General features: G+C 28.9%; 2 protein-coding genes across 2 annotated transcripts; one reads left to right on the top strand and one right to left on the bottom strand.

Annotated features, from left to right (window-relative positions):
- Positions 1 to 2,920: 2,920 nt before the first annotated feature.
- LOC125853870 (uncharacterized) lies at positions 2,921 to 4,043 on the bottom strand. The gene is made up of 4 exons (XM_049533624.1): positions 3,954 to 4,043; positions 3,740 to 3,825; positions 3,420 to 3,511; positions 2,921 to 3,177 (listed from the first exon to the last, which is right to left on the bottom strand). Exons 1-4 carry the CDS (start codon positions 4,041 to 4,043, stop codon positions 2,921 to 2,923), a joined length of 525 nt encoding a protein of 174 aa, XP_049389581.1.
- Positions 4,044 to 9,537: 5,494 nt separating this feature from the next.
- On the top strand, positions 9,538 to 11,421 carry LOC125853674 (probable rRNA-processing protein EBP2 homolog). The gene is made up of 2 exons (XM_049533399.1): positions 9,538 to 9,593; positions 10,391 to 11,421. Exon 2 carries the CDS (start codon positions 10,409 to 10,411, stop codon positions 11,303 to 11,305), a length of 897 nt encoding a protein of 298 aa, XP_049389356.1. The 5' UTR covers positions 9,538 to 9,593; positions 10,391 to 10,408; the 3' UTR covers positions 11,306 to 11,421.
- The last annotated feature ends 342 nt before the right edge of the window (positions 11,422 to 11,763 follow it).

Raw genomic sequence — 11,763 nt, 5'->3', positions numbered from 1 at the left:
GTTCTAGTTGCATTTATGTTTTTACACCAAACAAAAAAAAAAAAGATACTACGTGGTACTAATATATTGGTTTGTTTTTCTTTGTTTGCAATGCAATTTTTATTTTAATTTTAAAAATGATCAACCAAGCAATCTCTTTCTTATTTCCTTTAAACTTAATTTACGTTAACTAAACTATTGTTTAGTTTTAATTATTAATCTGGATGATGCGTAGTAAAAATTAAGTAATAATTAATGAATTAATTTGCACTAATAATATAAAAATTATGTACATTATCGATTTATATATACAAATTACAGTTGTATCGCTTAATCAGAGCCCAAATATCTCGGGGTTTGCACCCTGGATATGAAAAAATTCTTAGTAGAAAACGTCTCCATCCGAATGGGGTTGTTCCCGGACATCCTAAAAAAAAGGTTATTATTCACCCCAACCCCATCCTTGAAGAAATAAAAAGGTAGCACCGAAGAAAGGAAAGAATGAGATGGAAGTCATATACCACGTTTGAAGACAAAAAATGCTCTTGTAGGATCTTCTACTTCAATATGGTGGTATAATCGATGACTACACAACTCTATAGGCGAAGGGATGAAAGTCTGGCAAAGGTCTATGCTACAGTAAGCAAAAAAGTAGGTTGAGGTAATGAAGTCACTAGTCATATACTATACAAAGGGAAAGGCATCGGTGTCACGTCAGCCTACGCAACAAAAATCCAAATATAATTGTGTCAATGTGGATATCAAACATCGAATGGGAGACCAAGAAAATATATGTTGCATTACGTTTTAACTGAATTAATCATATTTCTTAAGAAAACAAGATATTTTAAAAATCTTGACTCACATTAATAACTCTTATTCTCAAAATCTATATTAGATTAATAGCCCCAAATTATAATCTTTCTAAATACTATATGTTAATTGTAATTAATTAAGTAATTGTTTCTCACCAAAAACTGCAATTTGTATTAAGTTCCTTCAACTAAATAATTAATATTCATTTCCACAATCTCTACCAAAATACCTATAAATACAACCATTTCCTCTTATTTTTTTCACTCAAATTAATCATTTACATTCTTCTTATTTTTTTATCCTAAAGTATTTGTTCTGAGTTGGATTTTTTCTCCTTCGAAAGTTCCTCACGTGATTCTCAATATTTAGCTTGTTTGGTCAAACAGACTATCATAGTATTGAAAAGTACGTGAAGATACTTCCGGAGTAGAAAATATCCAACTCAATTTTTCCTTTTTTTATATGGGGTTTAAAAGTATAAATTAGTTTTCTTATATTGTCAATACAATTTAATCAATTACCATATAATTTTATTTTTCAGGTACTTATCAGATTAAACCTAAAGAGTATAATTTCAAGTTTGTTGTTATTTTTTTCAATATTGTGTTTTTGGATAAATTATAAAAATGTATCGTGATATATAAGCAGTTGTAGTTAATTCTTGTCATTTAAAAAAAAACGATTGTATTAGATTTGACCGGCTTAGTTGAACTTCAAATTTTATAATAACAAGAGTTTATGTTCTGTGCACTGATAATATTAATCTTTTTTAATTACTGTTTGATCTATAATGATTTGTAAATCTTTGTATCAAACTTATATTGATTAGAATTGAGATACCATTTTTTTTATTTTAGGAATAAGATGATTGAAATGAGAACTCACAATAAAAATATTTATTTCTAAACTGAATTATATTATTGATAGAGCTTGTGATGAAACAAGAACTCTTAAATTTTGACATTTGATTTAATCGCTTTTTTAAAAGAATTCAATTGAATAAGAAAATATTTTCACTTTTTCTTCTCATATTTTTTTCTCACTAGTCTTCTCTTTGTTATTTTTTCGTTTTTATTCAAATCAATATATAACAAGTAACTATCACTTGATAAATATAATTCTGGTAAGGAAATTTCATATCTAAACAAGATAATAATAACAATAATAATAATAAGAATGATAATAATAATAATTAGACTCACGTTTATATATTATATAATTATAATATAATAACTAGGGATAGTTTAAGCACAAATAAATTATTTTAGATAATGTAATCTCATTTTTTTTCTAACGACCATATCAATTTCCTAATAATGAAATAATTAAAAATTAATCCATCTCAATACTATAAAATCAGCTATGAACTTTATCGTTGTTTCGCTCATAACTAACAAAAATCCATCGCTAAATCAATTCAAAATAAAATTAGCGATAGATTTTACTGTTTATCCATCACTAAATTCAGTTTTTTTAAGTTGTTCAAAAGAATATTTATAAAATTTCACATACAAGTATAATCTAAAATTCTAATATTTTGTAAGCACTATTGAAATAACTCACATATGATACAACTTACTGATTTTATCATTTAACCAAGTTCAAAACACAACTAAAACATAGTTTTAAGTTATACAAACCCAAATTAGAAGCAACAACATGAGTTTTATTTTTTAAAATAAGTTTAAAATAAGTAAATATAGTCTAGATTTTTATTTTTTTTTTGCATTTGAGGTGAAAACATTGAAATCATGATGAGAAAAAATTAATCAATCTTAACACTTTGAAATAAGCTATGAACTTTGTCACTATTTCGCTCATAACTAACAGAAATCCATCGCTAGATCAATTCAAAATAGAATTAGCGATAGATTTTGTTGTTTATCCATCACTAAATTCAGTTTTTTTAGTTGTTCAAAAAAATATTTATAAAATTTCACATACAAATATAATCTAAAAAATCTAATATTTTTGTAACCAATAATATTAAAATAACTCACATATGATACAAGTTACTGATTTTTTCATTTAACCAAGTTCAAAACATAACCACTAGTACATAAGTTTAAGTTATTACAACCCCTAATTAAAAGCAACAACATAAGTCTTATTTTTTAACATAAGTTCAAAATAAGTAAATATAGTCTAGATTTCTGTCATTTGAGGTGAAAACATTGAAATCATGATGATAATAATTAAGTTGATTTAACCAACAATTTGCAGCACCATGAAGATCATCATATATAGTATTAGCTTGAGCTTTGTTCATCCAAACATCATATTGCATCTTGTAAGATGCTATCCCAAATGGTGGAATAGGAATTCCTCCATTTTTCTTCTTTAGCATTGAAACACCTTCATTTGTATCATCGTTTGTGTTCTCTGTAATAATAATAATACGTAAAAAGTAAATTTAAAGGTTAGTAATATTAAGTCTTAAATAGATGTGTGAGGTGATTTTCTCTTTTATAAAAACAAGTGATATTTTGTATGAAATTGATCTTGTCTCAATACTTTTATGATATTATTAAAAAGAATTTCTATAGAAATATTTTTACCAATTTCACTATTGTCTTGGTTGATTTTTTTAATATAAAAAAAATAGAAAAAATTAAAAGACATACCTTGAAATAATGATGATATGGTATGATAGGTAATGAAATATGTTGGCGGTTTTTTTCTCAACCCAATCAACGGTATATAGCCAATTGGGGACCTAAAAATTATAATAAGAAAATTAAAAAAGATTTTGTTAAAATAAAAAAAAATGAGAGAGATTTTTTATTATTTAATGACATAAAAAAAAAAATTGTAACATCATTTTTAACATAATAAATTTTTGTCATGAAAATAAATAAAAACTTTATTTTTAAGTGATTAATTTATTATCAAAATTTACTTTTAAAATAGTATAAAAGATAAAAAAAAAATTAGAAAAATATACCAAGTAATAGCCATCCAACTTGCTGGAGACAAGTCAACAATGTTTAGTTTGAGAATTCCAGGGTTTTTGTGGTATAATTTATCTACCTAACACATCAAAATTAATTAATAATATATTAAAAATACAGCATAAATTAATGAAATATAATTTTAATTGTGACAAATTATAAAACTAAAATGAGAATTATAATAAATTAGAAATTGAGTATGCATACCTTATCTATTAAGGGGTGTCTCCAAGTATAAGCACAAACATCAGAATATTCAAAATAGAGATAGCCAAGTTGATTTTTTGAATATTCCATTGGCTCAGTATTGAAATTTGATAAATTATTATTATCACTTGAAATTTCTGAATTATTCTCTTTTGATATGATTTTGCAGGAACTGAAAAAAAATATATATTAGTGGATAAGATAATTATGCTCTATATAAATTCTCACAAAAACATTTATGAAAGTAGCAAACGAGATCTAGGATAAAATCTAGTTATGAATTAGTATTATTAAAATTGTTATAAGAATAGTACGATAAATTCTAAGAAGAATACTTAATGAAAGTAACATATGGAATCTAGGGTAAAATCTAAATGGTAATTAGTTATTAAATCTCCATAAAAAATATTACAATATGTACTTTATGAAAGTAGCAAGCAAAATCTAGTGTAAAATCTAAACAAGAATTAGGATTAGTAAATTATCATAAAAATATTACGATAAAATCTCAACATAGAAAAATGTACTTTATGAAAGTAATAGATGAAATGTCGATAAAATTTAAATATATACCTAAGTGTTGTTGGAGATTGGACAGTATAGATCTGGATAGCAGATAAGTAAGGAGTATAATATTGAATAACAGACTGATTATTCAAAGTTAATGGAACACCAACACCATATGCACTCCATTCTTCATAGCAATCCCACATATCTCGAAGTCTGAAATTTTCAGTAGTATCCTTCTAAATTACAAATATATTAGATATACATGGTAAAAGATACAATATAAATGAAAATAATAAAAGAGCAAATAGAGGAAGAACTAGACGTATCTGGTTAGACAGAGACATTTCAATCCCTTCTGGTGTAAAAAGAACACGTTCTCAAACGCACATACACATCATTTACTTTCTCTCTCTTTCACACACTCGCTCACTCTCTCTATCTTTCACACACACTTACTTGCTCACTCTCACTTTCTCTCTCACACACACACACACTCACTCTCGTTCACACACGCATTCTCTCTCTCTCTCACACACACTCTCGTTCACATACTCTCTCTCTCTCTCTCTCTCACACACACACACTCACTCTCTCTCTCTAACATACACACACATTTTCTCACTCTTGCTCTCTCTCGCACACATACACTTTTTCTCTCTCTTACTCACACTCACTCACACAAACACACACAAAAAAACATTCTTTCTCTTTCTCCTTCTCTCACACACATCACTCACTAACTCTAACATACACACACTCGCTTGCTTGCTTGCTCACTCACTCTTTCACACACACCCCACACAGAGTATAAAATTTGATTTTGTATCAAATTCATCATGAAAAATAAAAATTCATATATATAAAAAAAAATTATGATATCATTGTATATGATATGAAAAGGGGCAAATTCAAACTTGATTTTAGTATTTTCAAAGAAAACTCATCGAAACAAATTTATTTAAACGAAAGTGGATTCAATTAATATTATTATTTTAAGCAATGAAATTATTAAAATGAGACTCAACAAAAAAAAAAATCTAAAAAAAATAATGAATTACCTCTGAAAGAGGTTTTGATGGAACAATTGGTGTCACTGATCGAAGAAAACTTGAAAGATTTGACATTTGATTTAAACTCTTTTTTGACATAAACTCAATTAAAGAAATTTTTTCTTTTTCTTTTCTTTTCCACATTTTTTCAAGTTGAAGAAATTACCTTTTGGTTTTTGTTTTTTCAGTTTAGCTGATTATATAGAAAAAATTCATTTCAAGATTTTCTGAAGTCTTTGTAGCATTAATTACAGATAATATCACATTGAAAATTTTAGTTTCACATGATATATTTAAATTTTTCATCCTACACTTTATTTTTTATATTGTGATAAAAATTTAAAATTCAAATACTGAGAAATAAATTTTAGTGATTAAAAAATCACAAGATTAAGCCAAAAAAAAAAGGTGAAGTTAGAAAGAAAAAAATATATGAGAAAATATTTAAATTTTTTTGAAGAAAAATTAATAAATAGCAAAATATAACATAAATACTAATTACAACAATAATAACTTGTGTATTTGACAATTTTGTTTAACATTTATTAAATGGGAGTGTTAATTAATCATTTTTCAATATCGATATTACTCGTCAACAATTATTTACTTTTCTTAAACCAATAATATTTACATCATATTAAAATAGATTGTGAATTGAACTAAGTAATTTATTTATTCAAAGTTTATTATTGCACATGCAAAATTATAAGATGAAGTCACACTAATAGACTTTTTTGAAATTTTCAAATTAGAATAATATACAAGCTATTAGATTAATATTCAATGAGTAAAATCATAATACAATTATAGACACTGATATTATTTTTCAACAATTTATGAGTTACTTTTCTAAAATTAACGATACAATATGTTTTTTAATCACATAAATCAACTATTCAAGACTTATTTGCAAAAAAAAAAAAAAGGAAAAAAAGTTTTTTTTTTTTTTACATAATTTCACCAAACAAAATTTCAAACCTATAACCGTAAGAGATAATATTGTAATTAATGCTTTTTCTTCAAAAAAAAATAATAAAACCACGTCTACAAATTCAAAGTTTCAAACGATAGTCAAATATTTTATTTGTCATTTTACGTACAAAAGTCTATTTAATCAAATCTACTCATTAATACAATTTTCCTCTTTTATTTTCCGGCATAATCTATTTTTTATTTTTATTTTTATATTTCTGGTAATTTCCATTAACTTTTTTCTCCTTTTAATTTTTATTCTTCTTTATTTCATGTTTTTCCCATTGTTTATTTCTACATGCCTATTGGCTCCTTTTTCTGTATCAATAAAAAATAAGAAAAATTGTATAAATTAACAAATTATTAATTCAAATTAAATGTTATAACCACAATTTGATTTAATTATAACCCGTAGCAAACAGTTGTCATTTGCCTCTCTCCCCAGATTTCTCGCTCGCCACTCTCCTGATCTCGCTCGGCAGTCTCTCCCTCACCTCTCTCACTTTATACAAACACAAATGTATAAACGTATTTGTATAAAGCAAGAGAAAACTGTATATATACGTATCTTTTCGTTCGTCTCTCTCCCCAAAGAATCTCGCTCGCCACTCTCACTCACCTCTCACTTTATACAAACACAAATGTATAATTGTGTTAGTGTTTGTATAAAGCGAGAGAAAACTGTATATGCAAATACACATATTTTCGTCATATACACTTATAATTATACAAATACAGATCTTCCCCTGCCCAGTTTTCTTTTGTCTTTCTCTCTTTCTCGCTTTATACAAACACATATTATACAATTGATTATTTTATATATGTATAGCGAAATATACATATTAATAGTCATAGCAAACATAAAGTTTGCTATGGAGCGCAATTATACAAACAACAAATATAGCTTACAAATATGATTTTTATGTTTGCTAAATCTAAAATTTACTCTAAAAAAATATAATTGATAGAAGAATAATTGATTTCGTAAAAAGAAAATATTAGTTAGTCTTTTATGAAACCCACATGATATATTATATACTATATATCAATGTATCACAAAGGACTGATAGTTCATTCCTTCAAGAAAAACACCTCAATCTTCTATGATACAAACTCAATATATATTATATCTGAAATTATATTATAAAATATAAATTTATTCCTTAAAAAATATTACTCAATTCTCTATGATGCTCACATGGCATATATTGTATGATATGAAAAATAACTTGTTCATTCCTTAAAAACTCAAATGATGGCTTAAAAACATTGAGTCGAAGGTTTATCGAAAATAATATCTCAATCTCAAAAGTAGGGGTAAGGTAAACATACATTTATTCTTTCAGACTAGGCGGTGTATCGATCAATCAGATTTGACTTATCAGTTAGAAACCATCAAAATTTAAATTATTGATCGTTATCGATTTGATCATCGATTTAACTGTTAAGATTTCAAACGCACAAAAATCACTTAGAAACAAAGAGACAAAACATATAAACCATGCAAATGAGTTGATAGATTGCATTTTGCTCTAAAGCAAACACTAGCACATTGGAAAATAACCAAGATTTGAGACGATAAAAAATGAAAGTATGAAACAAAATTTAATCCAATAATCCAATAAGAAAAAAATCTCAAACAGTTAATAACTAATAATCAATATTAAAACTAAATTAAACCATTAGCATAACCGCTAAATTAATAATTCATTATCAATAAACTAATAAAAAGATTTGGTTCGAGTTACTGATTTTGGTTCGGTTTTCAACCCCTAGATGATTTTGGGTAAATGAGCCTTCTTACTTGAGCCTCATATGAACTTCAATAAAGGAAAAAAATTAATAAATAACATATCTAAGATTGAATATTATTAGTCTTAATATGAGTTTCTAGTTTTCAATATATAACATTAGATTTCTAACAATACTTAACAAATATATACATTCTAAACACCAATATTTTACAAAAGCATATTACATACGTATTGTATACATATTATATATACATTAAATACACATTATATATACATTAAAATATGATAAACTAGATTTAGCCAATTGAAAGTTGATTCTATGCCGGGGTGGAGCTACAGCTAGTGATGGGTATGCAGGTGAACACCCTTCGCCGAAAAATTATACTAGGTCAAATTAATGAAATTGTTAATATATACATAAGTTTGCACACACTTGACATAATTAGACCCCTTGGCTCAGTGGTAAAGAGCACGTTAGAAGCTTCAAGGCTTGAGGTCAGAGGTTGGATTCTTGGATCCTTTAAGTTTTTAACATCATTTTTTACTAGTCATAACTCATTAAATATTTTGTTGGTTACTTTTTAAAATTTTGCACACCCTTCATCATTTTTTATTAGTCAAAACTCACTAAATATTTTGTTGGTTACTTTTAAAAAATTTGCACGCCCTTCATAAAATGTCTGGCTTCGTCACTGATTCTATACCATATGAAGAGTGATGAGAAACATAATTTAATACAGAATACATATATTAGATTCAAATAAGAAGAATATCTATTTTAATATCTAGTGGGTCTAATAATGTAGCCTCCCGTTTTGTATAAAATCACACATACTTTATTTTCTTTTACAAAAAAAATCATAAATTATGTTATTTTAATAGCTTTTTTTTTTGTTTTCCACCCGGTGTCGAGAGACCACATTGGACCCCCGACTAAATTCGGATCGCGCACTGCAGGGCTTATTTGGGGTGACGCTCCCAACATGATTTTCTCCATACCAGCGCTCGAACCCGAGACTTTTGATTGAGGGTGAAACACTTCCACCAGTGCACCACAACCCATGTTTGTGCTATTTTAATAGCTACTTCAAGCTCAAATCCACCAACAATTTGTTGCTCAAATCCACCAACAATTTGTTGCTTCATCAACTTTCATGAATTTTTAAATGAAATGTTTATATAAAATTCAATTATATATTAAATCAAAAGTAAAAAAAAAAAATATTAAAAAAATGAACCTTCAAGCCCATTTACTGTACCCAATAAATTTCAGCCCATCATTTAATACTAAAACCCTACCCTAAACCCTTCGTCCCAAAAAAGCGCTCAACTTTTTCGAATTCTTCCAATTTTTTGTAAGTTTCTTCTCTCTCTGTTAATCTCCATTGTTTTTCATTGATGTAATTTAGAAAACTGAAATCATATATATTTTATTGTCTTCTTTTTTTGGTGTTTTTTAGTGCTAATTTGACTGTTATTTGCTTGCTTTGTGATGATTTCTTGAAACAGAGTAATCTGTGCTAATTTGGTGTGAAAAATTGAATAATAAACAAAAAAAAAAAGATATGGGTTGTTAAAAAGATTAGTTTTTGTTACATATCACCACAAAAAGGTGAAGAATTTGTGGCTTAGGTCGCAGGTTCAAGCCCTATACCATGCAAAGTGAAGCTCTGTATTTAAGTGGAGAAGGGTACAGGGGCGGGCCCATTATCCATCGAGTTTAGAATGTTGTGATTGGTCCAAAGGGCGGGTTGCATGCGGATTTCTCGGTTATCAAAAAAAAAAAATCGATTTTGTTGTTGTTGTTGTTGTTGTTGTTGTTGTTGCTGTTGTTGGGGTTGGAAGGGGGAGGGGGGTGGAGCCATGTATGGCTGAGGATGGGCAGGCCCATTATCCACCGAATTTAGAATGTTATGATTGGTCCAAAGGGTGGGTAACTGACGGATTTCTCGGTTATCAAAAAAAATAATTGGATTTTGTTGTTGTTGTTGTTGGGGGTGGGGTGGGGGGTTTGGAGCCATGTATGGCTGAGGGGTTCATGTCAATTTGGTATTGTTAGAGGTTGTAATTTGTGAAGTTCAATCTTGTGACTGGTAATTTGAGCTAGTTAGTTAGTAACTCTAAATATTATGTTTTTCACTCTTTTGATCAGAAAGCGTGATTGCGTGTGATGGTTGCGGATGAATTGGCTATGATGAACTTAGAGAATGAGGATTTCGATCCAGAGACAGAGTCGGAATCGGAAGATGAAGAAGGAGATCAGCAAGTCGTAAAGCTGGCTGAACCTTCAAAAACTGCTGTATATAACAGGGATGGTTTGTTTGAAAGGCTAGCTGATATCAGTTGGCCTAATGATTTGGATTGGACTCACAGGCTTAGCATCAACAGGGAGGAGCAAGAAGAGGTGGATGTGAACGATGATTTGGCAAGGGAGCACTCGTTTTACACGCAGGGGTTGGAGGGTATACGTCAAGCTTACGTCAACTTTCAGTCAACCGGTGAATCATTTCTGAGGCCCTCTGATTATTATGCGGAAATGGTGAAGTCTGACACTCACATGGAGAAAGTTAAGAGCCGACTCTTGGCTGAGAAGAGGAGGATTGAGGAGTCCGAGGAGAGGAGGAAGGCCAGAGATAACAAGAAACTTGCCAAGGATGTACAAGCACAGAAGATGAAAGAAAGAACTAAGCAGAAGAAGCAAGAGATTGAGTCCGTTAAAAAGTGGAGGAAGCAAAGGCAGCAAAGTGGCTTCGATAAAGAAGATGCTGGTGGTCTAGATTTGGCATTTAACGGAGGAAATGCTGATAAACCCTATCAGAGATCGAATAAGAAGAGGCCTGGTGTATCTCCCGGAGATCGTTCAGGTGGTAAGTCAACATTTGGTGAAAAAGGGAAAGGGAAGGGATTCGACAAAAAGAGGAAAAGCAGGGAATTCAAGGATTCCAAGTTTGGATTTGGTGGTAGAAAAGGTTTAAAGAAGCAGAACACTGCTGACACTACCAACGATTTCGGAGGATTCCACAAAGGTGATCGTTCTGCAAAAAACAACAAGCGCGTTAAGAGATAGTTCTGCTCATCACTTATTACTTCTTGTTGTACTAGACCAAAAGTTACTCCTTTGTCACGCAGATGAAATAGTACGTAATTGAGAGCTTTAGCTATCAAGCAGAATGAATGTAATGTCACTAAGGGTGTGTTTGGTATGAAGGAAAACATTTTCCGGAAAATGTTTTCCAATTTTCTCATGTTTGGTTAGGTTAAATGTTTTGGAAAATGTTTTCCAAATCAACTCATTTTCCTCAAATTTAAGGAAAATGACTTCCCTTCAAAACTTAAGGAAAACATTTTCCAAAACTCTTTTCCAACTTCCAATTAAAAAAAAATTGTTGAAAAAATCAATTTATTTGGTCCTTATCCTCAAACCAATCCCCCCAACCACCCCCCAAAAAAATAAAAAATTTAAAGTTTGTTTTTAAATTCAATATTTTCGACTTCAAAATTTCAGTTTTTCCACCCCTACCCTCG

Source organism: Solanum stenotomum, chromosome 1 (genome assembly GCF_019186545.1).
Source record: "Solanum stenotomum isolate F172 chromosome 1, ASM1918654v1, whole genome shotgun sequence".
Classification (NCBI taxonomy): domain Eukaryota; kingdom Viridiplantae; phylum Streptophyta; class Magnoliopsida; order Solanales; family Solanaceae; genus Solanum; species Solanum stenotomum.
Note: the sequence above shows the minus strand (reverse complement) of the source record. Positions and strands in the feature narration are given on the sequence as shown.